The 27,540-nt window shown below is 47.0% G+C and overlaps 2 protein-coding genes across 3 annotated transcripts; one reads left to right on the forward strand and one right to left on the reverse strand.

Moving 5' to 3' along the window:
• Positions 1 to 20: 20 nt before the first annotated feature.
• LSM12 (LSM12 homolog) lies at positions 21 to 19,839 on the reverse strand. Its single transcript, XM_027099048.1, has 5 exons — positions 19,581 to 19,839; positions 17,595 to 17,728; positions 4,040 to 4,149; positions 2,499 to 2,625; positions 21 to 1,699 (listed from the first exon to the last, which is right to left on the reverse strand). The coding sequence occupies exons 1-5, from the start codon at positions 19,702 to 19,704 to the stop codon at positions 1,607 to 1,609; spliced, it is 588 nt and encodes a 195-aa protein (XP_026954849.1). The 5' UTR covers positions 19,705 to 19,839; the 3' UTR covers positions 21 to 1,606.
• Positions 19,840 to 21,683: 1,844 nt separating this feature from the next.
• On the forward strand, positions 21,684 to 26,668 carry G6PC3 (glucose-6-phosphatase catalytic subunit 3). Of its 2 annotated transcripts, XM_027099043.1 has the most exons (6): positions 21,695 to 22,724; positions 24,617 to 24,723; positions 25,040 to 25,130; positions 25,328 to 25,446; positions 25,630 to 25,771; positions 25,997 to 26,668. In XM_027099043.1, the coding sequence occupies exons 1-6, from the start codon at positions 22,507 to 22,509 to the stop codon at positions 26,358 to 26,360; spliced, it is 1,041 nt and encodes a 346-aa protein (XP_026954844.1). In that variant the 5' UTR covers positions 21,695 to 22,506; the 3' UTR covers positions 26,361 to 26,668. The 2 variants fall into 2 exon arrangements, with proteins under 2 accessions (XP_026954845.1, XP_026954844.1); XM_027099044.1 differs by lacking the exon at positions 25,328 to 25,446 and having other exon boundaries at positions 21,684 to 22,724; positions 25,997 to 26,113.
• Positions 26,669 to 27,540: the final 872 nt, after the last annotated feature.

Here is a 27,540-nt window from a genome sequence, read left to right on the forward strand (position 1 = left end):
GCACAAACCCGAGACATGAGTGATGGTTAAAAAAATTTGGGTTTTATTGTTTTTGCTAAACAATACTAAAAAAAAAAAATTTCATTTTGAAGGCAGGGCTTGAATTATTTAATTTTGATCCATTTATTTAATTAAAAAAAAAAGGAAGGGGAAAGAGATCATGGCCAAAGCAATAGTAGTTAACCCCCACCCCACCCCCAAAGCTCTAGCCAGTCACATGAGCATCACCCATCTCCCACGCCACGGTGCCTGATATTCAGATGGTGGTACACTCTACCCACTGGACCGCCTTGCAAGTGCAGGGGCAACGGGTGCCAGTCTAACTCTCAGCAGGTTAGTCAAACCAGACAAACCGGTGGGCTGAAGTCCAGAAATTCTTCCCAGGTTTTCTGCCCATCGGCTGAGCACATACAAACTGTCATAAGCTTGTAAAACTTAAGGGGGGGTAGGGAAGGGCATAAGAGCAGGAGGTTGGCAGAAGAGAAATGATAGGTCACCCAAGCTTTCTCCTGGGCTAGTGGCTCTGGATACAGACTTAAAGAGAGGTCCGAACAGGCAGACTCCAGGTTTCTCATGAAAGAAAACCATCCTTCGAGAAGGAGCTGAGATGTGCCGTGCAAAACAGTTCTTCCTGCAGAGGGCACAGGAGAAAGGGCAGTGGACGCTCCCATCTAGGAGACAGGAGAGTGGTGAGGAAGTTCTTCTAGTACCGTGAAGTAAGACAAAGGCAGAGGGAGAATCCTGAGGTTTTTGCCAAATGGGAGACTGGTACACATACAGTTAAAGACTAAAAAGCTACCAGGAACCCTCAAAGCCAGATCCCATCTGCATACACTGGCTCTACAAAGTGCTGCAGGAGATTCTTGCTGTGAACTAAGTCAAGTTAGTTGCCTGGCTATGGGTGGTGGGGAGGACAATACACTTTTATTTTCAGAGGGATGAGGTGGGAAGAGTGGCCATGATCTAGTAAAAAGAGACCTGCAAGAAGCAGAAAATATTTAGAGAACATTTTAATATATATTTTCATATATATATTTAAAGTTAAGAAAAATAAAACTAATTCAAGCCATGCCCTGTGCAAAAAAAGAAAAACAAAACAAAACAAAACAAAAAAAAAAATTTAAAGTGAGACCTCTGTCTGCTGCTCTAGTCTCAACTTAAGTATCACAGTCAGCTTGTTACTTTTATTTTGGAAGAGAAGATGTAAAAGTTTCTTTCAATCACTCAGAAGGCAAGTGTATCCACTTATAAAAACAGAATGGCAGAGACAGACTGGGAAAGGAAAGTCAGAGGTGAAAGGGCAGAGCAGGAAAGGAATTTTCAAAAATAAAATTAACAAGGTGACTGTTCCAGAAGGGGGCTGTGAAAAGGACATGGTGGACCGAAGTCTGTTAGTCAAGTAATGATTCAACTTTTAAATTATTCTCTTGTTCTTTTCTGTTGGGTGTTTTGTTTGTTCAAGTCTAAGATTTGGAAATGCTGACCCTTTGTTGACAAGAGCCAACAGGAAATATGGAATCCCTTCCCTCCCCCGGCCTGCCTCCGCTGAAGCCACCACCATCGCCTCCTTGGCTGGATGCTGGAAGAGTCCTCTGTATGTGTGGACTCAGGATGACAGGGCAGCCTCCTTCTGTGGTTGCTGGGCTTGTGAACGCTGCAGTATCTTTTGGCTTTCCACGTCTCTAAAATGTTTTTCAACCTGAAAGAGACCAGTCAGCCTAGATCAGAAAAAGAGATGGGCACACAAGGCCTCCCAAACAGTTCACTCTAGACGTCAACAGCCCGTCCTGGCTGTCTAGCTCGTGGGTTATTCAGCACCTTTGCCCTTGCTGTCTGCTGGCCTTCCCGACAAGATAGCTGGGGGGATCCTCTTGTTTCAGCCACATTTTTTTGCAGCTTCAGCTAAGACTGTCTAAAAGAAGGGGAATCTATAAAGTAGAGTATGAAGGGAGATTATTATGACCCAAACTCCCTCTCCCCTCCTTACACAAGTGCAGAATGAAAAGCTGGTGGGGAATTACAGTCTTAAAACTTTTTACATCCACAATGTTGGTCTCTCAATGCTCAGTTTGTTTTTACAAATGCTGCAACTCAATCTAGAAAGTCAGATGACACATGAAGGGTCACAGACTCCAACAGCCACTGATGTACACCAACCAGCCCTTCTCGAGAAGAACCCTGCCTGGGTTCAGACGCAGTATCATGGGATGCTCTGGATAATTCCACACAGCCGCGCTGCAGAGCACACACTGCAGAGCACACAGGGCTCACCACTCGCTGTATTCTGCGCCGCCCAGTGGCTCCACACCCCCAAGCGTCCAAGCCGTGGCTGCAGAGCACCACGGTGCCGGGAGGCAGGGTGATCAGGCAGGGCTGCTCGCAGGCTGGCTGTGTCGAAAGGGGCAGGGACTGTGGCGTAATGTCTTGCCCTGAGGCTGGCGGGGGGAGAAGGCTGAGGAATCACCCTCTCCCTAAGGTTTCACGGCTTCTTTACTTACTATTTTGCGTACATGGCTCAGTGCACTCCCCTCTTTGCCTTTACAGTTTTCCACTTGATATGGGGGTGTAATAACAACTTCTTCCATGACTACGATGTTTTTTTCTTGCCATTTACAGTCTTTAATGCTGGAAGGAGAAGAGAGCAGGTGAAAGTTACCTCTTGCGGGGCATCCCACACCTCCTGCCTGATGAATAAATAACTCCAGAAAGCTAACCCCAAGTTCCTAGCTCACCACTCAGCCAACAACTGGTTGCCATCAGCCCACAGGGAGAAGTAGCCAAGAAACATTTCCTGGGCACCACTGGCTAGGAAAAGCAATGAAACCAATGCACACTTATTCCAAGGATGGTCCAGAAGAGTTAAGAAGCATTAGGGACCTGAAAAACCGCAGAAAACTTGGTGGCAGCCTCAGAAGTCCAAACTAATTTGACTTACAAATAAATAGCTAGGCTCAGGCCACTAGATTCAATTTAAATAGCAGCCTAGGGCAGGGGTTGGCAAATTTTTTCTGTAAAGGGTCGGACAGCAAGTATTTCTGGCTTTGCAGGCCATACAATCTCTGTCACAACTACTCTGCTGCTGTACCTCAAAAGCAGTCACAGATGATACATAAACAAATGAGTAGATCTGGCCCACTGGCTGCAGTTTGCCAACCTTTGGCCTAGGGGGAAATGGTACCTTTAAAAAGACAGAACAAACTCCCCATCTTATTGCAATCTGTACTCTGCTCCCCACCACCCGAAATGATAGCTGCTCCTCAAACTGGCCCTTCTCAATTATCAGACAGCTGGGTAACTTGCCAGACTGGGAAAATCCATCCCAGTTCACACTTGGGGGAACCTAGGGCAGCTGCCACTGCTAAGAGAGTTCCTTCACATACCTGTAAATGCTTAGATACTCACACCATGGCCTCAAACAGCTCTGATGCCAGCTACCATCTGTGCATCAGACTCAGGTGGTTAAATAGGGTAACAGAAGGCAGCAGGAGGAAGGGGGAGTGTCAAATGTTTCCGTTTTTCAGCAGCTAGGGAAGCTAGTGGAGAGTCAAATGACTTCTGCTGTGACAAAATGTCTTTTATGAGGTGGTAATAAGGTGGCCTTCTGCTCTCCCTAACTCCCTATGTTCACCCCAATATATAATTGGGAAGAGGGAGACAGATATAACTTTCCCTTAATAAAACTGCGTCAGCTTTTAGAGAAAGGTACAAGATCAAAATAATAAAAGAGAAAGAAATCACTAGTTCTAAATTATGGAATACTAGGTCTGGAAGGGACCCTTAGGGATACTCTAATCCAAAACTAAGTTCTACAGATGAAGAAACTGAAGCCCAGAGCAGACAACTTGTTGGAGATTACACCATTCTGCCATATAGAAAGGCAACAAGCGCTGCACCCCTGGAAGCCGAGGTACTGCTAACACACTACCCAGCTTCCCTTGTGACATTCATAAACACAACTACCCCAAAATCATCCACCAGACAGCACAGCCAGGCAGCATCACCCCCGGGGCAAGGGACCCCTATGCTCCCCCCAACTCACGTCTTGTGTATGGTCTGGAAGAGCTGCTGGCCCTCTAGGGAGACACCAGCGCTGATTGCATAGGCCTGGCTCAGCTTCTCCTCCTTCTCTGTCCGTGCTTTGCTGGCAAGCTAGGGTGGGGGAAAGGAAAGAGACTCAGAAAAGCGTTCACCTTCATCCTTCCTTCAGGACCTAAGTTGAGGAAAAGGTGCTGGAAAAGACTGATTTGGGTAGATTCAGTTTTCTCAGAGATCAAAAGTGAAACAAACAAAAACACACACAATATACCTCAACAGTTTCTGCTATTCCTGGCAAACATGCGTTCCTTCCAGTACTTACTGAATGCCTACCATGTGCCAGACATTCACTGCACTAAGCTAGAGATACAGCACAGAAGGGGGCAGGGGAGACCGACTATAAACAAAAACAAACAAGATAACTTCAGACAGGGCTAAGTGCTAGGAAGAAAACAGAGCAGGACAAGGTTATAGAGTATGACTGGGGGGCGGGGGGGGCCCTACCTGATGGAAAGTGATGGTCAGACATAAAAGGTAATGCATACATTTCTACGAAAGGAAAGAATTAAGAATTTTTATCAGCTACTGCGCTAGAGCCTCAGGTTTAGAAATAAATGTCTACCACACCTTCAAAGACCAGGATTTGAAGTTCTAAAGACTCAAGCATTCTAGTACCATTATCTGTACTCACATAGGGAGCCAGGACTCCAGGAAACCTAACCGTGGATACCGTCCACCGACTTGGGCTGTAGATACCATGCTCTTTAAAAAAAAGGAATGGTCTGCATTCTACCGCTGTCTGTTCCTTAACTGCCCTCTAGTGGAACAACCATAAACTGATCAAGAATTGTAGTAAAATCTAGTAGGTCTACTCAAATCTAGTAAATCGCTCCCGGCAGGGGTGGGTATCCTGTCTATTCCTACTGCCCCTCTAATACATTTCTGGTCCCCAACCCACACTATTGGTTGCTAGACTACAGAAGTACAAATTCGAGTGGAAGCCAAAACAAATACACTGATGGTTTACACGAGAGGCAGATAATGCATCTGAAAGTCAAACAAATGACTTGGAGATTTTCAGATCCATGAACAAGAACATATACTTAGTATACTGATGCTGCAGCATACTAAAGAGATATGCACAAACATACACATGAGAACACCCAACCTGTCCCCAAATACCAGCTCCTTAAATGCAAAGAGAGATCATACCTCCAGCACATTCCCAAAGTACCTAGATGCTTGGAATTCTTAAACATTCATATTCTGCTTTAACAGTGACCTTTCAAACCATAAGCCAAACATAGTTCTACAGCGGGAAAAATAAGCAAAGTGTCTAATTGTTGGTAAAATGAAGCACTTTCTTAAGTGTGGGTTTGACTATGAAGAAGAGAAAAGGAGGCCTTCAATCAGGTTAGGGTAACTGAGGAGTCTCAACTGCCCCTGAGTTTCAAGGACTGTCTGAGGGAGGAGGGGGTATGAGCACAGCTCATACATGCTGTCACTTCGGACTCCCTAGGTAAAAGCGGGAAGAAAGGCCAAAACTCTGCAGTGATTTAAAGCCAGAGCTCCCTTTTCACTTGGTCCCCAGGACATGGAAAGAGACAAATACAGCAGCAGTAAATAAATGATCTTTCAAGCCAGGTTCTGCCATTGTGGTCCCACCAGGCTCCAACTTTACAGAGAAGGAAATGCACAGGGCTGACTCCCCTGAGCACTGGCAATCCCAACTGCAGCAAGGAAGCCTCGTGGCTTGAAAGCACTCAGTTTCTATGGAACGAGAACTGCTAGGGGTGTGTTTTAAGCAGCAACAAGCAAAGCTTACTTGGTCACCAAGAAAACCCTAGTAACAAGGAGTTTCCTTGAGTCTCACTTTCCAAACAATCCTGAAGAAAATCTGAAGTCTCCAAGGAAAGAACGGAAAACTGGAGGGAAGCAGAGCTCCCTTGGATTAACCAAGCTCCTGCAGAGCTCCTGAGAAGTGGCTAGTGGTCAGGCAGATGTCTACCCCATGAGCAGGCAGAAGGGTCTCACTTTGAGGTCTTTTAAAAAATATTTATCCCTGAAGACCAAAAACATCTCCCAATGTTGGGTCAGACAAAGCTGCTTCTATAAAGCTTGTGTTGCCTAGATAGTAACAGCACCCATTCAGGAAGACAAGAGTTGGCTCAGGAAAAGCAGGCATCCATGCAGAATATTTAAGAATGGAACTGACAAATTAAGCTGGGGTTGGGGAGGGGCAGGAAGGCTGGAAGAAGAACCAGTTTTGAATTTCTGCCAGAGGCAGAGTAAAATGGATATAAATCTCAGCCACAAGTGACTTGTTTAGACAGCCTGAGTCAAATCAACACAATGGTTATAGAACAATGATTTCAAAATATGCCCTAGCCACTCCCACCCCCGACCTCCGCCACATACCTGTTGTACAATCTCTTCTAAAGGGTCTGAAAGCAAAGGAGAATGGACTAGATGACTCTCCATCTCAACCCATAGTGCAGTCTGATCCCAAATGCTAAATGATACAAGGGAGAGCCTTGGAAAAGTCAGCAGAAGTCAGTGTAAGCTGACTATTTCAATTTGCCCCAATATCCTCAACTACTCTACCTGTACCTGCAACTGTGCTTTGGGGATTTGGATTCACAGCAAACCCTGAAGCCTCCAGCTGCCAGTTTATGAACTATTTTCATGGCTATCTGAAAATGCTTAAACCTAATATTCAGCTACACAGATCTGCTTTCACTAAGAAGCTGTATAAATGGGGTAAATTTCTGCCACAGAGAACTGCATCAATTAGGCAGGAGGAAGATTACCTTCACAAAAAGAATCTAGAAATGTTTCTTCTCAAAACTGGGGTGAGAAGGGAAGGGAGATTACCCTGCTCTTTTCACACATGTTCCTGAAAACCCATAACAAACGTGGATAAGCCTCCTTTTGTAAAGCAAGTGACTATCACTCTACCCTCAAGTTAGCTGTAGCTCTACATTTCCCCACATCATATTTTTGTAAACTAATGCATATCTATAAACGGTCCAGTTACTCCAAGTTCATAAGTTTATGGTTACTGTCAAATCGCCAGACAGAACCAATAAAAGCTGTCCCCAATAGAGAAGGTGTAGGGTGTGCCTTTTAGGCTTCGGAGGGTCTTCAGGACTGCAGTTTTTAAATTCAGTAACTATCACCATACTACATTCATTTTCAATGCAAGCATGCTAACTGCTGGCCTCTCTTCCAATCAAAACTGAAGCACTAACCGGTTAGAATCATAAAGAATGTTAAAGGCACCAACTTTAAGAATACACTGGGTTCAGGCAAACTGAGAAGCACAAACCTACAAATACATGTTACTAATGTACATGTGACCTAATTGAAATAACTGCACAAGACAACCTGCATTTATCTACCCCTCCTTTTATTTTGCACAATTCCCAGTGAAAACATTCATTCCTTGTCTACTAACCAGTTCTTCCTCTCTTGGCCATTTTATATATAGCATCTTGATGTGGGCAAAACAAAGAAAAGTGCATGAACGTGACTCCAAAGCACATCAATATTAAAAGGCTTCTAGTCATGCCCGCTGCTGGGTAACCCTCAAGTGAGTGAATCAGTGAACAGCGGCAACACATCTCTCCTCCTGCACTCAGTGACATGGAGAAGAGGAAGCAGCCACAACAACATAATTCAAGCATCTTGTTATAACCTCATCTTGTTACTTGGTAACCAGCTGGGCCATCTTATTTCCACATACCCAGACCAGGAAAGCACAGGTGCTGTGAGGAATCCAGAGGGATTCCTACTGCAAGTATTTAACAGGCTGTGACAGCTGATCCAACAAGGGAAGCAAAGTCCAGAGAGGAACCTGCTGGATGTGACCTACTGACTCCACTGAGCCACTCTTGGTTTGTCTTCCCTCTGTATTCGGGCCTTCCAACCAGCTGCCCTCACTGAGGGGTTAGGAAGCACTGCAGCTGCTGCCCAGAACTGGCAGTGCTGCCTGCAAGGCCTGATGGAGGCTGAGGGACGGCAGACCAAAGCAGCCAAGAACCACTGTCATCTTAAGGGCCCACGCTTGCTCCTGCTGTTTCAATTCTGGGGTGCACTCCTGGAAAGCCCTCATTCTTGGCTAGCAACAAGAAGGCTCAAAAATATTTCTTCTGGGGCTTCCCTGGTGGCGCAGTGGTTAAGAATTCGCCTGCCAATGCAGGGGACACGGGTTCGAGCCCTGGTCCGGGAAGATCCCACATGCCGCGGAGCCACTAAGCCCGTGCGTCACAACTACTGAGCCTGTGCTCTAGAGCCCGTGAGCCACAACTACTGAACCCGCATGCCTAGAGCCCGTGCTCCGCAGCAAGAGAAGCCACTGCACTGAGAAGCCCAGGCACAGCAACGAGGAGCGGCCCCCACTCGCTGCAACTAGAGAAAGCCCGCGCACAGCAGCGAACACCCAACGCAACCAAAAATAAATACATAATATAAATAAATTTTTTAAAAAGTAACCTGAGATAGATGAATAATATGAAAACCCCAAAATAACCCAAATATTCATCAATATGAGATTCATTAAATAAAGTTATTTTAAAATATATATATATATATTTCTTCCAACTATCAATATCCCCAAGTCTTCCTGCTCCCTGGCTGAAAGCTCCTGTCTGAAAGTTTCTAAAAAAATACTGTTCTTTACAACCTCAGATAGCTGGGAACTCAAATAGAGAACCCTGCTTGAAGTCATGTCCCAGAATACATAACAATGAACCAAAACACTGAATCAAACAGGGGAACAGTAGAGTCCAAGAGGCCTGGCAGTGAACACTAAAATCCTAAGAGCTAATTTGTTGAGTGAGAAATTACTCCACGCAATGCACGGAACAACACGCTTTACATGTATTAAATGTTTAATCTTCCCAACAATTCTGTGAAATAGGGACTAAAATTACTCCAACTTAACAGATGGACTTGCCCAAGTTTACCAAGTCACAAGTGGGAGAGTCTGGATTTGAACCCAGACAGTCTGACTCCAGAGCTTGCATTCTGAACTCTGCACTATACTCAAATAGTTCCACCTAAGAGAAATGCTGAAAATACACTTATAAATTTGAATGTAAAAGAAAATGTTTTATAAAAGAGAAAACATTTTAAGCCTCAGCTTCCATCTTCTTTTTATCAGTGAATTGTGACATTTCCATCAATGTCCTCTGTACAGAACACAATTGTCTGCCTTTTAATGAAGGGCCTCTGTTTTCTGAAAAGGGTCCCAGTCTCACCCTAAACCTCAAGGACATCCTTTATTTCTTTGGTTGAAGGTAATTCATAGGAATGCATTTAAGAAAACAGATCCTATGTGAGAAAGCATTTCAGGCCGATAATAATGGGCATTCCCTGAACCCATCATTTTCTGATGTGCCAAGACTAGAGAAGGTAAGTCAAGCGAGTCTTCTGCACTAGAAAGTTAAGGTACCTTGAGAGTGTTGAGCTCTGATGCAAAACACCGTGCAGCAATTAAACTCCAATAAAGATGTTTTTAAAAAAAAAAGGAAAAACACCCTTGCAAATCCAGGGGCCACAGTGCCACCTCAGTCTCCAGGCTCTGACCACCATATTGCTGTCGTACAATACAGGCCAGCCTCAAGTCAGTCAGTACACGCTATAAGCAAAGTTTTATACTTCACCTGGCTTAGAATAAAAACTAGTTGCCAGCAAAGTCAATAGTTTTTCTTAGTTATTTGTAATTATGTCAACAAACACTATTCATAGCTACAAAAGACAGCTAAACCTCCTGGACACCAACAGAGTAACTTCCTAGTCCCAAGACCCTGACACCAGCACTGCTGTGGAACCTCCACAGGACTCTGCCAGGAAAAAAAACTGGCGCAGATATAAACTGAAATTTGACCTCAGCAACCTATCTGTGAGAGTACACGCTCAAATTAGCCATCTCACACATGGCCGTGAGGATTAAGGGAGATAACATGGGTGAAAGCACTAGGTGAGTTGTAAAGCACTGTACAAATATTAGCTGTTAACATTATTATTATAATAACATCATTATTATTAGCACAGAGAAGGTGGCTTGTGGGTTATTTCAAAAAAATTCATATAATCCAACCTTCCTTTAGCCAATGAGCTCAGGGCTCTCTCTCTTCTGCTTTCTGTAAGAGCTGCTAGAGAGGCTATAAATCCTTAACAGAATAAATTCCAAAATATAACTGGAATAGTAAGTTGGAAAATGCACTTTATGTGCCAAAATGGGGGCTTTGCTTATAGAATAAAGAGTTGATTTTATTCAGAGATAGTGAAAGAACCAAGTGCTGTCGTTTCCTGGGCTCTGAAGAGGGCAGAAAGAGAAAAGTAAAAATGAAAAGCCACCCCCTTGCCACCCCACCCCAAACAAAAGATTCCAGATCAAACCCCTACCTACCACTCCCTAGCTACATGAATCTGAGCAAGATGCATAACCTCTCTTGAGCCTTAGTCCATTCATGGGGGCCCGTCCTAAAGGGTTGTTATTGGGGTTCAGTAAGATACACATCTAACACCAATACTGGCACTTAACTAGTCCCTTCCTTCATTTCTAAGAACTGCCACCAGTTTAACTCACTGACAGAACAGCAAAAGTTTTTAAAATTGCAAAGATGGACAAACTGAAGTCAATCCAAGTCAGCTTGATTCCATTTAACTTCCCTCCCTTTACCTAATGAATTGTGATTTATTCTTCAAGACCCTACTCCACTGTTACATCTGAGAAGGCTTTCCTAAAATGTTCACTACTCTAAGCCAAGGATTGGCAAACTACAGCCTGTGGGCCAAATTCAGACAACCACCTGTTTTAGTTAAGTTTTATTGGAACGACCATGACCATTTGTTTACATATCACCCACGGCTGCTTTTGCTGCAAAGGCAAAGTTGATAGTTGTGACAGAGAATGTATAGCCCACAAAGCCTAAAGTATTTACTATTGGGCCCTTTACAGAAAAGGTTTGCTGCCCCCTTGCAAAAAGTTAAATGCTGCTGTCTCTCACCACTCCCAAACATGAGATTTTTGAGGGCAAAAGCAGTATCTTAATCATCCTGACATTCCCAGCACCAGGAAGGGAGGGGGAGAGAGAGGGAAGTCAGATCAAAGGAAAAGAAACCTTGACTATTAGAGATTCACAGAACAGTTCCCAATGGTTAAGTGGCTAACACACAGTCATACAACAATTCACTAGCAGCCCAGCTGTGAAAAGAACCCAGTTCTTCAAACTCCCCACATTCTACCACACTATACTGTTAGCTTTTGGCATGGTATATAGATCCTTTAACTTTCTAGTTCATGTACAATTTGCTTCACTCTCCAGGGTAGTTTCTGGTATTTATCTAAGCTAGCCTTAAATTCCAATGCTAGAACTTGACTGCACCACTTGTTTTTTTCTTCCCCCCAAGCCTGGTCTCTGCCAGGAAAATTAAACCAGTTAGAATGCCCCTTTCTTAACACTGTAAGAGATACTACCACTGAGCTATCAGTAAAGTGCTTATTTTGAATCGTCTCTGTGTCAAAGAGATAGAATGCAGGGGTGGCTGCAACAACACACCTATGGCACGTCTCTGCCAGTCACCTGGGCCGAGCAATCTGTCTTTTCACGTAGACGATTCTCCCCACACCCCTGTGATGTCAGGAAAGCCCCCTTCAGAACCAAACTCTTCACCTGAGGACGGCTCCACCAAGTCAGCTGGCTGCCATGCACTACAGCCTGAAGTGAGTCATGAGCTGTAGCCTGGAACGCCGCACCCCCTATTATAGTTATCAGGTTGACCCCAATGTTTTAATGCCACCAAATGTGACCTCTTTCAAAGGTTAGTGATTTTTAAAATGGCAGTCAATCACCTACCTCTCTGACTTCAGCTCACACCACTCACTACTTACTGTGTCCCTGTTACTCAGCAATGATGGGTTCTTCCTCTTCACCCCACACTTGCTTGCATCTTCATGACACTTCTGTGAGGAAGCAGCTGTCTGCTCAGAGTCAGGTGCAAAACTTACTGGTGGACTCTAACCTGGGACTGTGGCCTTGACAACATATTTTAATCAAGTGAGCCAGTAGGTTACACATAGCTTCTAGAAGCCAGAAAAATTTTATCTGACAAAAAAGTCTTGCCTTCCCTAGACAAGTTATTTTCCTTCCACTTTCACAATATGAACACATTCTACCTTTTACTAATATATACATAGCTAAACATAGGGTGGTCAAGTCGTCTGATTCTACTTGGTGATAACTCCATACCTCAACACATTAGGGTCAAGATATGGTCAAGGTCTCAGCTAACAGGATACGTCCATGAACACAGGCCACAATGCAGTAGCTACCAACGACCCCAGGAATTTTCTCACACTTGAGGATTATCCCTCACATCAACAAAAAGCCGTACGGTTATGCTAAATCTTAGCTTTCAAGCTGGTTAGAAATCAAAACAAAAACCAAGTCAGTTCTTCCCTGTGTGACATCATACCTAAAGGTAAGCAATGACGTCAGTTCCTTTCAAAAGTGAACTTTGTGACTCTTCCATTTTCTCAGCCTTCCCAGGCCCTTCCACTCCCAGACCAATCTCCCAAGTATCATTTTTATCCAAAGGCAGCAAACTCATTCTTCACTACCAGGTGCTGATGAAAAGCTCTTTGAATCTCTTCTTCCTGGTTCTTCTTCCATTTAATCACTCACTGCTGGTTAGTAAGGTACAAATGGGTAATAAATACTCAAAACAGGCTGATCAATCAGTCAGTGGTTTGGTAAGGGAGGTAGATGCCTTATCTGTGGAGTTCACTTTTCCATGCTTTGTCCCTTTTCCTGCCTCCTGCACAACATACGAGCATCTCCTCCAGAAAGTCTTCTCCAAATCAGCAAAGTGAAAAGAAGACTTACATATCATTCGATGCACTGGAGGCATTTATCCAAACAAATGAATACCTAACACTTGCCTTGGCTGTCTCAGTGAGTTTTTTCCTAAGAGTCTCAGGAGTTGAAAGCACAACCTCTTAGGTTCTGTGACTGCTCACACTAACCTCCAGTACTCAGGCAAGAGTTCACTTAATTATGCCCCTTGATAACACTGCCCTGGAAACTCACGTTAATTCTGGTCACAACAAGAGGTATCCAATATAATTTTGATTTTCCCCAGTCTTGGGTTGGCAAGTTCTGATATCTGAGTGAATGTCAGATCCAGTATCAGGAAAGACTGACATAGGAACAGTGCCAATGTTCTTGGCTGCTTCCCTTTGTCATACTGTCCCTCTCCCCCCATCCTGCTCCTACACCATAATTCAAGGAACATCAACTGGCTGCACATAGCTAATGCGGGAGAATAGGACTAACATCTGCCAACTCTGGTCAACTTGACCTAATCCTCCAAACAACTCTATGAGATAGGCACTAACATGATCCCATCTCCATAGTGAGAAAGCTGATGCTTAGCAAGGTTAAGAGGCAGAGAAGTGACTTTAACGACTTATCCACTTGGTTCCAATGTTCTTTCTACTAGACCATTCTGCTCCTGACCACACAACACAGATGTTTCTCTTTACTCAGAAAGATTACTTAGGATTATAGATATCTGCATACTCATTTCATGTCATCAACCTACTCTATAAGTTCCTTGGGTATGCACACAGAAGCAGAAAAAACATGGGACTCTGCCATCAAAACATTAGACCTGAGTTCAAATCCCAGCTCGATCACTTACTAGTTGAATGACCTTAAGCTAGTGACTCATCCTCTCTGAGACTCAGTTTACTCTTCTGTAAGATGGTGATGGTACGCACACCGTAAACTATTGTTAGGATTAAACAAGATGTCTACCGATTACTAGTTCAGAGCGTGGCATGTAAAAATACTAGTTCCCACACTACTTGCCATATAACCTAGAACAAGTCACTTAAACTGATAAGCCTATCTTCCCATCCGTTAAACTAAAAGGAAAAGAATACACTCTAAAGATCACAAAGCATGGTTTTGAGAATGAACCGAGATGTGTCAAAGCTCTTTGTAAACTGTAAAGCCCTAGAAAAATGTAAGGTGTGGTCCCCAACAGAGCTTACCACAATGCCTTGCACAAAATAATTTTCAGTAAATGTTTGATAAATGCTACATAGAAGAGAACTCTGTTAATCCTGACATGTCCCAAATCATCTGAGAGCACTGCTAACTCATGGGCAATCTCTATCCCCAGAGAACAAAATGTGGAGTCAACTCAAAGGAACTTGTTAAGAAACACTTTACTTCACCCTACCATGCAGACCCTGGGCTCTCATCCTCATGCAAGATATAAACCTTCCTCGTGACAGAAAACTAATAAGCCACATGGTGAATAACCTGAACCTCACTTATGATTGGCTTTGGTGTGCTTTCGTACTTTTACAGTCAGGAAATTCTAAACAATTTTACAGGGTACAATGTTACTGTGGAGAAGATAAAATGACATTCAAAACTTCCACCTTCTGCGACCCCACTGTCGTCTTCCAAGCTTCCTCCTACATCTCACTGCTGTGGACAGACATAGGACATCTTAGCCTGCAGTGAAAGTGCCAACCAAAAACTAAGCAAGCTCATCTCCAAGAATTGCTAGTTCATACCATCTCTAGTTGGGCTGGAATTAAATATTTCCTTTAAAAGGCCTTCTATTCCATTTCCTGCTGGGTCGGAGTAAATATCCGGTTTATATCAACACGTTTAATTAAACACAGCACTTACTATGTCAGCAAGATGAGCCATCATGTGATGTTATCTTCCACTGCAAGTGGAGTACACAGGTAGTGCTCCCTAGACTGCAAGTATCAACAGTTTTCTTCCAGGGATTTCAAGGCACTTTAGTTCCCTTCTAAAATGCTTAAACAATCCTCCATCCTAAAAAAAAAAACCTCAAGCTCATGCTCTTAAATGAGATGAACTTTTCATGTCATTCAAGCAACATGTAGTTGCCCAGATTAGCTGTTTTCAGTAACAGTAGGAGCCCTCAGGAAGAATCACAAAGCATCCTCAAAGGTTGGTTTCAAGGGAAAACCAATATAGCTTATACATAAACAACTCTACGAATGAAGAATGAATAAATGAAACCCAAAGATAGCCCTCCAACCTAATTTTAGTCTTCAGTTTCTGACTCCTTTTTCAAGACTTGGCTAGCAGGCCACAAAGTAAGAAAAGTAAAGATTTCTGGTATTCCACAATCTATTACTTCTGGCTGCTTTCTTGAAAGAGTAGGTAAACAACTAGTTTATAATAATGCCAGTAGACAACTGACCAGCAGAAAGCAAAACCCTAAAGGCAAAGATAATCCGCAAACTAATAACCAAGAACCATTTATACTTGAAGTCAAATGTAAGAAAAGAATTGCTTCTCAACAGCTCCCACTTAACAGTCCCACCCACACCACTCCAGCCCCTCTCAGATAGATGGTGGCACTTGGTGGTCATAAGAGCAGAATCTTGTATCTTTTAAATTTGAGAAAATCATCCCTCTTTCAGATAACCTTTCCTCAACTACTCACTAAAGGTTGTTGACAAACTTCTCATACCCTACAAACACTAAAGGATAACTTAGAGCCCCTTTCACCCTCAACATACCAGGCATAAACTATTTTATTTGAAACTTTTTAAATCTCTTCTGGGGACTTCCCTGATGGCACAGTGGTTAAGAATCCGCCTGCCAGTGCAGGGGACACGGGTTCGAGCCCTGGTCCGGGAAGATCCCACATGCCACAGAGCCACTAAGCCGTAGCACCATAACTACTGAGCCTGCACTCTACAGCCCGCGTGCCACTACTGAGCCTGCGCTCTAGAGCCCACGAGCCACAACTACTGAGCCTGTGCTCTAGCGCCTGCGCTCTAGAGCCCACGAGCCACAACTACTGAAGCCGTGCGCCTAGAGCCCGTGCTCCGCAACAAGAGAAGCCACTGCAACAAGAAGCCTGCACACCGCAATGAAGAGTAGCCCCCGTTCACCACAACTAGAGAAAGCCCGCACGCAGCAACAAAGACCCAACGCAGCCAAAAATAAAATAATCTCTTCTGCTAACAGAAGATCATCCAAAGACGACCTATACTTTAATAGGAGGACTGAGCCAGTGTTCCAAAAGTCTATAAGTCTAAGAATGGGACATTCTGTGCGCAACAGCCTTTAATATGAAACCCAAGACCCTTCTGAATCTGTCCTCAGACATCAGTAAAACAGAAAAGTGTGGCACTTCCCTGGGACCTAGTAAGAAGGGAGCTCCAGATCTGAGGTAACTGCATTCTGCCGGCCTCAGTCACTCTCCTTTGTTTCAGCTGCCTGAGTGTCTCCCTGCTTTGCTGAATTGTAGCAAACACACTACATTCCCAAGAGAGGCAAGAGAATATACATTATTACAATACTCATATACAGGGAAAAAAACTTCCACCACACTAACTCAAGAGACTTAAGGCAACAGTTATGAAAATTGAAGGCCTAACTTACTCATTCAACAAGTACTTACGAAGCACCTACTCTGTGCAAGGCTCTGTATATTTAGTGATGAACAAAACAGGTATAGCTCCGATCCCCACAAAACAAATTTTGGTTAGATAGAAAAGTAAACAAATGATATACAATTATAATTACAAAAAAGCTATGAAGAGGGTAACCTTAAGTCGCAATTTGCCCAGGACACACCAATCTATACTTGGTGTAAAACAAAAGCACCACCCACCCCTTTACTCTCGAAAATGTCCCAGGTTGGACTGTAAATGATATGTCACCTTATCTCTGAAGGCTAAGGTACTGTAAGCGAGAATGGGGGCAAATCACTTTAGCCCGAATGATCAGAGAAGACTTCTTGAAAGAGGTGCCATTAAACTGAGTCCTGATGGACACGACTCCAGTCATTCTGAAAGGGTGTTCCCAGTGCAGGGGACAGCAAAGGCTACAACAGGGCTTGGGGTATTACTATTATTGATCAACATGAACTCTGGCTAACAGAACAAAAGAATCAGGAAAGTTATTTGAGGGTTCCCAGAGACCAATTTGTACATCCAAGATTAAAATATCCTAAAACTCTAATTTTGTTAGACCTCGAAATTCAAACATAAAGACAAAAACAAAGCTCTAAGGCAGTGGTTTTCAAATTTTTGTAGGTCATTAATCCCTCTGAGAATCTAAAAACATATTCCAAATCTTCACCCAGGAAACATATATTCTCATGTGCACACATACACAATTTCAGGAGGTTCAGAAGCAACGCCCCTACCCAACCCTCCCAACACTGGAAGTTCACACATGGACTGCAGGTTGTGGGGGCGGGGGGCGGGGAAGCCCTCTTTCACAAAGGACAAAAGCCAGCTCTCAACTCTATTTCTCTATTTGGGCATTAAGACATTTCTTAAAATCTTCTGAAGATACCCAGGAATAAAGAGAAAAGTTAAACTGATATATTTTTTTAAAAAATATATCAAAACAAGCAATTGTAAATCACTGGAAAAAATGAAAAACAAACAATGGACAATGTATGTACCACCAAGAGTCAATGAGACTCAAATTTCCCATCATTTTGGAGAACCAGAACTGCCCTCAAGTCCTTACCTTACTAACATTGAGTGAAGCTAGGGGAGGAGGGGTTTCTGTTCGGTCATTAATTATTTCCACTTCTGAAACATACTGTAAGTTTATGAGCAAGATGTCTGCGTGGTTGGGCTTTCCACTGGAAGAGGGACATTCTGGTGAAAAAATAAAGTTAAGGAAAATAGGGGCAAGCAGAGAACTGACACATCCCAAAGGGGCCTGGAAAACACAATTCACCCAAGGCTCGTGTAAGAGGTGTGCCACAGCAAGAGAGGGAGCCTCGCAAGGATCACGCCTCTCCTCAGGAAACCTCTGCCTGCCACCTTCCTGCTGCACAACCCCAGAACCAAAAGATCTCAAGCTTTTCAAAGCCAAACACGATCCAAAATTGGAAGCCTCAACAGTGTTTCTGTCACCTTCTCTTTACCGGTTTTATGAAGAGGCTTAATACAGTTTTAATGCCGTTATGTATACTGTTTGTCTTGAACCTAATGAACCACACTGAAGAGCAAGTACTTTCTGTTCTTGGTATAATACTCCCTATATCTAAACAGTGCTCTTTTCTCTTTTTCAGATTTGAGATTTCCCATTTTGCACAGGAAAACTACAACACTGGAAAGGAAGCTCACTCAAGGTGACCCAGCTAGCTAACCCATTCATTCATTAATTCATTCATTCACCCACTCACTCATTCACTCATTCTCCAACCATTTCTCAAAAGCATACTGTATGTCAAATAAAGGTAGAGTAATTCTTCATTCCGAAACCCTTCCAACTAAACCACTAATGTAAAAGGTCTTACTTGGTCCAGGTATGAAGTCTTGTGTTCAAAAAACAAAAACAAAAATTAAAAAAAACCTGCAACTCTTCTTGCTGTAATTAGTTTCAAAGGACATCTTCCTAAGCTACAAATCCACAACCAGTAGTTAAATGAATTAAAATACTTGCCAGTCAAAGGCAGCAGCAGACTCAGTAAGAAACTTCCTTTTGAAAGGTGCCATAAGAGATTACTTAAAAAAAAAAAATCCAAATAAACCCACCTGTGGCTCAAATAAAAGGGGAAGGGGTGGCATATTTATTACAACCAGGTAGTATTCCATTTCCACGACTGAGTTTCCTGGAGTAATTGAGAAATCACTTCCACCCCAAAGAAAGAGACCACCTTTTCCATTCTGTTAAACACTGACACATTCAAAAGGGAAGGCTACTGCTATGGAGAAGTCAGGACTCCATGTGCTGAGCTGACAAGAGAAGACAGTTTACTCTTTCACCTGTAACCCACACGTCCATACATAAGCCCCTGAAAAACGTGGTCCTCTCTCTAGACCAGGTTTCCAATACAAACATCCCCAAAACAGCAACTTCCAAATCACTGAGAAGCCGAAAATTCAGCACTCCCTGCCCCCAGCGGCACCACGCATACACAAGCACCAGCAAAACAAGCCCCTATCCCCAGTTCTGCTACAAACTCTGTCCTGCAGTTACTCTCCCCCCAAACAGGTGAGGCCCATTTGGTCACCACCCCACCGCCCTTTCTTGGACCAAATCCCATCAGTGGACAACCCCTCCTGAACTCCATACCCTTGTACCACTCACTAGCAGTTCCTTACTCTACACACCCCTTCCCCACATGATTTTACCCGTCCCCCTCCCATCCGGGCTCCAATCACCAGCCCCCTCCCACGACCACCCCTCTCCGGATTACTGTGTCCCCTCTCCTAGCGTTCCCCCCGAAAAGCAATCAGCGTGTCAAGCCCCCCTCCACCCACCCACCCTCGATCGGGGCCCAGCTCCCACAAGGGGTGGGAGACAAGGGTCCCCAAGGCGGACCGAGGGACCCACGAGAGGGGGAGGGGAGCTCAGGGCCGTGCGCATGCGCTCCGGGCGCCGCGGTAGCCGGTCGCCCCTAGGCCCGGAGAGGGCCCCAGCCACCGCCGTCGTCCCCCGCCCCCCCACCGCCGCACATACACGCCGGCCCGGCCTCGGGCTCCGCGCAGGGAAGGATACTTAAAGCCAGCATCTTGGACTGGTAGTCGAAGGCTACCACCTCGCCCTGCAGCCGCTGCTCCTGGCACGTCCGGCACGACACCTGGCTCCCAACGCTGAAGTACTCGCCCGGAGGAGCCGCCATCTTGGGAGAGCAGCCGCGGCCGGCGGCGGCGGCGGCAGCAGCGGGCGAAAGCCGGGCCCCCAGTGAGCGCCGCGCCGCGACGCACGGGGCGTGCTGACGTCACACGCTAGGGCGTGGCCTGGACTGGGTGGGGCGGGAGCCTAGGTGGATGAGGAGAAAAGAGGAAATAAAGAGGAATGTGAATAATTACGTTTGTGCGGCTGCGCCCGGTTTGTAACAGGCTTGCAAGGTCCGTTTTAGAAGTTAAAGATAAATGACCTACGTGGAATGAAAAGGGGAGGGAGGAGGGAACTGCAGTCTCCCTTATGTGCACACCTTGACACAAGAGTTTGATGAATGAACTCTATATTTTACAAATGAGGAATCCGAGGCCCAGAAGACTTAACTAAACTTGCTCAAAACGGTTACACCTAACTACAAAGTGGTAGTGGAAAGAACATTGGCTGTAGAGTTAGCTAAAATGGAATCGGAATTCCACTGAGTTATGTGACCTTGAGCAAATTACTAAGCCTGATTCTTTTCTTTATTCCTTCTGTATTACCACTGTTGAGCATCCAGCAACCCTTCGATGTAGGAATCAATATCCTCATTTTACAGAGGAAGTAACTAAGTCTTAGACTAAACTTTGTCCAGGGGGGTCGCACAACTAGCAAGGATCCGTTCTACCTGTTTCCAAAGGCGGTGCTATTTACTGCTATGCTAATTAGATAATACCTCACAGAGTAGTTAGGAGGAGCGGGAGATAATGAGGTAATGTGTACAAATGCATGGCACGTAGTAGATCCTCAATAAATGGTAGTTCCTCCGTGATCACCCATCACTGTTGGAACTCAAGATGCTTCCCCATCTCCCATCTTGCCCTCTCCTCTAGAAAACCGGGCAAAGAGCCAGAATGAGGAACAATGGTATTGACAAAGGGAGCCTTGGGGCAGGAGTTTTGGGCCCCCCATTAATGACTGTGTAATATACGAAACAGTTTTCTTAACATGTAAGTACGATGCAGATGCATTTTCAAGCCCTACCATCACCAGTTGCCATCCCTAACCCACCTACCCTTCCACTAAAGAAATTCTAGAGCCTCATGTATGAGTAACAACAGGCAAAGAGAGGGAGGCAAAGGGCCAGTCCTGGCACTACTTAACCTGAACAAGTTTCAAAAGTGTTTCCTTGCCTTGCAAGAGACATCAACTTCCTAAAGTTGGGCCCGTATTAGTACAATCATTGTAATAGAAATAAACATACTGCTCCCTCATACTTGGGTTTTTCCAGAGAACTTTCACATCTACCCCATAACAAGTCATACATAACTGCCACTCCACCTTTTATATAACATTGTGATTATAGGTTCTCATAAATGACTGCCAGGCACTGTAAGGAAAAGCTTCCTGGAAGAAGTGGAAAAATCTGAGATCTGAAAGACAAGCAGGGAGAGTGGCCACGTTCTAAGCAGAGGTAACTGCAGACGTCAGGACCCCTAAAAGGAGAGAGCTTGGTGATTTCAGGGAGCATAGAGTAGCTCAGAAATATCATGAAACAGAATGTGGGACTGGGCTGGTAAAGGTTGTTGTGGCTAGAGGCCAAGCAAACTTTCAAAGACAGAAAATTTAGGCTTTTTCCTTGGGGCAATTGAAAAACATTTAGCAAGGGAGCAAAATAAGATTTGTATCCAGCTTCCTTTCCCCACACCCTTTTAATTAGTGAAATTAATCTCTTTCCAAGAAGAACCCAAATTTACATTCTCATTTTTACCCCTCAAAAACTCTCCAAGAACAAAGTTGCTTGAGGTAGGAAGGAACCACTTCACCAGTCTCCTCCCACCTCACCTCTGCCTCTAGGCAAGACCTCACCTAGAATTGCTGAGATTTCTATTTTCTGTGTGTTCCTCCAAGGGATTATTCCAATTTTTGTCGTGAGTGTGTGCCTTTCCTCTTCCTTTACCAACCCAGCTACTATCTCATGGTTTATCTGCCCAGCGGGGTTCTGGAAGGCAAGATGACAAGATGACGAAAGGAGAGGAGCAAGGCGAGCACAGAACTGGGAGGAAGGGTGATTTAGACTGTGCTATGCGTAACAACTCTCAAGCCGTTAGGCATGACCCCTCAAAATCAAGAGGCTGACCTGTCAGCCTCCAAATCAACAGCAGAAGAATTCAAGCAGGAGAGTCTTGGGCTGGGGGAGGAAGGCGTGTACCGATTAGCCAGCTGTGTGTGCAAATGTAGGGGCCCGCTTCAGCACCAACCAGGGATGCCCGGCTCCCCGGAGCAGGGGTTGTCCCTAGCCTTCTCTCCAAGAGATCTCGAAATATTTTTGGAGGGTAGCTGTACTGGAGGAGAAAGGTCTGGTCTGGAAGGAATCCTGGCCCGGGATATTACATATCCATCTTCACAGAAGTAAAGGAGGGACCCTGGACGCACCGCCGACCCTCAGGTTAGTCTGTCCCATGACCCGGAACAGCAGCTGGAGCCGCCTCTACGCCCTCTGCCCACGTGCCGGCAATAGCAGCCACGTGGGGCTCTGCGGAAACGCCTTCGAAAAGATTTGTCCCCTGCGCTGCCCAGTAGAGAGGGAGGCCCGGGAAGAGCGCAGGAGGAGGAAACGGTACCGGCAGGAGGCCTGGCTCGCGCGAGCCTGAGGCTGCAGGGGGCGGGGCAGGAGGCGGGGCTTTCCCGGCCAACGCCAGGGGGCGGGCCTCGGATCCGAAGGGTGGGCTTTGGAGGGCCGTGAGGAGCTGCTTCCTGGTCGCCTGGACTCCTCGGCTTCCGCCTTAGCTCAAACCCTGGCCGGGCCGGCCCCGTGGTCGCCATGGAGTCCACGCTGGGCGCCGGCATCGCGATGGCCGAGGCGCTGCAGAACCAGCTGCCCTGGTTGGAGAACGTGTGGCTCTGGGTCACCTTTCTGGGCGACCCCAAGAGCCTCTTTCTGTTCTACTTCCCCGTGGCCTACTACGCCTCTCGCCGGGTGGGCATCGCGGTGCTCTGGATCAGCCTCATCACCGAGTGGCTCAACCTCGTCTTCAAGTGGTGAGACAGCGAAGCCCTCCCGCGTCCTGGTCCCCCACCCCCAAAGGCCCTGAGCCCTGTGCAGTCCTTGATCTCTCTCGTCAGCTGCCTCAAAGGCCTGGCTTTCCCCCCACCCCACCCCGACAGTGAACCCATGGCCTTGACGTCCCACCCCTACCCCGTGGCCACTGACTTTTCCCCTATGAGCATCTTTGTGCATCTTGGACCTCAGAGTCCCCATCCTAATCACTAAACTAGTGTTTAACGGGCCTGATCAGAGAAATCACCTAAGGGGGCGTATTTAAAATGCAAATACCCCATTCCACCTCAGACAGACAGATTTTGAAACTCCAGGGGAGGGGCTGGGAATCTGTATTTTAACAGGCATCTGTGGTGACTTAAGTAGCAGAAAGTCCTGCTTCTCAACTCACTCTTTGATTCATTTATTCATTCGTTTATTTGACATAGTTTTTAAGAAGCATGCTTTGTGCCAGGCTTCACACTAGTGGCTAAGGACAGAAAAGGCTTGCAGATTAAGGTGTGGTCCCCCAGACCGTGGCCAGCAGCATAAGGAGCATTTGAAAACTTGCTAGAAATGCAGAATCTCAGGCCCCACGCCAGAGCTACTGAATCAGAATCTGCATTTTAGCAAGGACTCCAGGCGATTTGTGTGCACAGTAAATTTCAAAAAGCACTGGGCTAAAGCATTGCCTTCCAGGGAACACTTTCTCTTCTCCCTTTTCCCCTTCATTCACTAGTAGGCTCTGCACACAGACTTAGAAGCCAGGAACCCCAGGCAAGTGGGTGGGGCCCTTGGGGTGTATCTCTTTGTGCCACCTGTTCTCTCTTGGGTGCAGAAGGGAGCTATACTTCCCGCTGGGCATGCAGCTGCACCTCCCCTCACCCCTCACCACTGTCTCTGTTGCCAGATTGCCAGCCTGGGGGAGGGAAGGGAGGTTCATAGGAGACACTTGAATGGATGGGCTGGAATGACTTGCTGAAAAACAAAATACCTTCCCTTCCACTCTTCTCAGCCAGGGCTTCATCCCTGCTGTAAACGGAAAGCAATTGTCTGATCATTTCCTTCCTACTGAATTGCTCTTTGCTTTGTGCTCTTCTTCCTCAGAGTCTGTATAAGCCTTCCTCTCTAGTCCTGTTCCCCTAAGACCGCCCCCTTGGGTAGACACCCTTAATGCCCCCCACATGGCAGAGCCCCTGTTCATTTCCTAAGTATGTGTTGAGCATCTGGTGCATGATCCAGGCTCACTTTTTGGCAGGGAGAGGCAAGTCCCTTCCGCACCTCCCTCCCCAGCATTTGGCTTCCTGCCAGCATCTCTTCTGCTCTCCCACCTTTTCTCTTTCTGGCCACAGCAGCCTCTGCAGTGTGTTTCCCAGGGTCCAGTGAAGCACCTGGCTAAGCCAGTGGATTTTGAATTTTTTTGTCTTCCTTATTCTCTCTCAGCCTCCTTGTCCATTCCCCACTCCCATTTTCAAAGACCAGAGGCTTACCTAAGTAACTCAGGCTGGAATTTGGGAAATGGAGAGAGGAGAAGCAGGAGGGTCAGTGAGGGTCTGGGGAGGGAGGGCGAGGGGCAGGTCCTGGGCTCTCTATAGATGGCAAGAGCAGAGCTGGCCCTGTAGCGGGAGGGCTAAGGATGGGACTTCTGAGCATCTCAGAGCACACACACGCACACACCACAATCTCTTGCCTCCTTATCACTTTAAAAAAAAAATAGCATGCTTTCTCCTGTTCCAAGGTAAAAAACCCTGGCAAGGCAATGGCACAGAATTGGACACCCTTTCTGACTCCAGCCTGTAAGCCCTCCAGAGTACTCCAGGTGTCCTTCTGCCTCAGCCCCCGTTCCCCTGGCTGTGTGTGCGTGTCATGGCATCTCGCATCTGTTCTCTTCTAGGTTTCTGTTTGGAGACAGGCCCTTTTGGTGGGTCCATGAGTCTGGGTACTACAGCCAGGCTCCAGCCCAGGTTCACCAGTTCCCCCCTTCTTGTGAAACTGGTCCAGGTGAGAAGCCTCAAACTTCCCTCTCCCAATGTGGTTAGGGTTCAGTGAGTGTTTGGTCGTACTTTTCAGCTAGGGCAACCTAATCAGAGGCCCAGCCTCTCAGTTACTGGGCCAGAGAACAAAGAAACCCAGGGAAGACCATGTTGAATTATAGGAGGAGAGCACCCATGCCGCTTCAGGGCAGAGGGAGCTAAGGGTCAGTGCTGGAGGAAGGCTCCCCCCTCGGCCACGGGGAGGCAGCCGTGTTGAGCGATCACCAGGGGCACCTGGGTTCCACCAGCATCCTCTCACCACAAGCTTCTGAATCCCCTGGCAGGCAGCCCTTCCGGACACTGTATGATCACAGGAGCAGCCCTTTGGCCCATAATGACGGCCATCTCTTCCCAAGTGGCCACTCGGACCCACAGGTACACCTTGGCATTGCCCACCAACGGGGGCAGAGGTGATGGTACCCTGGACCCAAAAGACCCAGCAGCAGGGCAGCCTGGGAGCTGGAGTTCTGCAGACGCCAGGGCATCTGGTCAAACTGTGAGGTGCCTGGGTGCTGAGGGAAGCCCAGCTGTGTGTGGACACCTCCTGAACCATTTGCCTCTCTTCTTTTTAGCCGCTGGGTGAGGGTGATACCTAGCTTGGCTTATTGCACCTTCCTGCTGGCGGTCGGCTTGTCCCGGGTCTTCCTCTTAGCACATTTCCCTCACCAGGTGTTGGCTGGCCTAATAACTGGTGAGCAACTGGGGCAACAGGGTGGACCCAGAGGGTGCCGTTGGCAGTGGGAGGACCAGCGTATGATCTTCCCATTGTACAGCCAACCCCAAGGGCCCCCTTCTCCTGCCAAACTACCCTGCGGCTCGGGGTGGGGGTCATATCCCCAAACTCCTTGAAGCTGCTGTCATCCCACTTCCCTAGGTGCTGTCCTGGGCTGGCTGATGACCCCCCGGGTGCCCACGGAGCGGGAGCTAAGCTTCTACGGGTTGACCTCACTGGCCCTCTTGCTGGGTGCCAGCCTCATCTATTGGACCCTCTTTACACTGGGCCTGGATCTTTCTTGGTAAGTCCTGCTTTGAAGCTTGGGCAAGTTGGGGTCTCACCTATACCTGGCCCGGTGGGTCTCTGGTTGGTTGTAGCTAAAACGGGACACATTAGCTGTTCACAAACATTGAGTCTCCTGGGGTCACGGCAGAACATGGCGGTAGGCCCCAAAGGGGTGGAGAGCCATCAGCCCTCTAGGACCCAGGGGAACCTCTCTCCTGGCAAAGACTCTCGCTCCCCACAGGTCCATCAACCTAGCCTCTAAGTGGTGTGAACGGCCTGAGTGGGTGCACTTGGACAGCCGGCCCTTTGCCTCTCTGAGCCGCGACTCAGGGGCCGCCCTGGGTCTGGGCATCGCCCTTCACTCCCCCTGCTATGCCCAGGTGCGGCGGGCATACCTGGGACATGGCCAGAAGCTAGCCTGCCTTGTGTTGGCCATGGGGCTGCTGGGCCCCCTGGACTGGCTGGGCTACCCGCCTCAGATCAGCCTTTTCTACATCTTCAATTTCCTCAAGCACACCCTCTGGCCATGCCTGGTCCTGGCCCTCGTGCCCTGGCTGGTGCACACGTTCAGTGCCCAGGAAGCACCACCCATCCGCTCTTCCTGACTCTAGGTGCCTCCTACTGCCACTTTCCCTCTCCCAAAGCCCACACACTCCGTGACCTCCACACTCTGGGGAGGCAGCCCCGTCCCCTTCCAGCCCCCAACAGGCCCTGCTCATGGTGAATTTTCTACTTCTCCCACCACCTGGTCTCAGCCCCAAAGAAGGGCCTTCTCTCTCCCAGGAAGGCTAGTCTTCCTCCTGCCTTCCCTCCCATGTCCCCAAAGGGCAAAGGCAACAGCGAGACCAGTGGGTTCCTATAACACTGTGAGGGGCTCAGAGCAGCCCCAATAAAGCCCTTCCACACCTCTGGACTCCTCTCTTGACTCTGTGCACATCTCCACTGGACTTGCCCGTGTGGCTGCAGGTGGAACCCTTGCCAGGCCACCTGTTCTGCACCCGCTTCAACCCTGTGCCCCCAGAGACTGAGAGTCAAAAGGAACAGGGAGACCTTCAGCCCGGACCTTCTCCCCACCATCACCACGTAGGCCACACAGAGGTTCCAGGAGATGCTGTGGCTACGTTCAGTGAAACCTTGTTCTTAACCCACAGGACAGAGATCCCACTCCCTCCCACCCCAGCCTCTTGTTTCCTAAATTGGCTAGTCCAGGGGCTGGAGAAAAGTAGTTTTTTTTTGGCCAGGAGGGGGAATGAGACCCTCAACTCCATTTGAGAGCCCAGAGAACAGAGACATTGGCCCCAGAAGGCACTGCCAGAAACAAGTTTATTTACACAAGGACACACAGTGTAACAGGTTACACAATACTTAACCGAAATCCATGTCCAAGGAGACAAAGCAAGGAGTGGGTTTACATGAGAACCAGACCAGCCATGGGGAGAGGGAGGGTAAGCGGCCCGGAGCTGGGGCTCGGCATGGGGAGGCCTGGTACCCTGGGCCCAGCCCCAGCCCCATCCCCCAGGAGGATCTAGAACACACTAACAACACACAAGACACAAGCGCACAATGAACCAATGGTGGTGGGACTCCTGCCCCTCCCCTGGCTCCCTCAACCCTGCTCAGGCCCCCATTAGGATAATAAATATGTAAACAGATTGGTGGAGCCCTGGGGACGGGAGGAAAGAAAGTATATGCGGTGTTGGGGAGAAGGAGGGAGGAAGACTCAGCCCCCTAGGAGCTGCTTCCCATCTTTGGTTTCCCACAGGCTGGACAGCATTCGCCAGAAGC

This window comes from Aethalodelphis obliquidens, unplaced genomic scaffold (assembly GCF_003676395.1).
Source record: "Aethalodelphis obliquidens isolate GAN/ISIS:26980383/991018 unplaced genomic scaffold, ASM367639v1 scaffold126, whole genome shotgun sequence".
Lineage (NCBI taxonomy): Eukaryota > Metazoa > Chordata > Mammalia > Artiodactyla > Delphinidae > Aethalodelphis > Aethalodelphis obliquidens.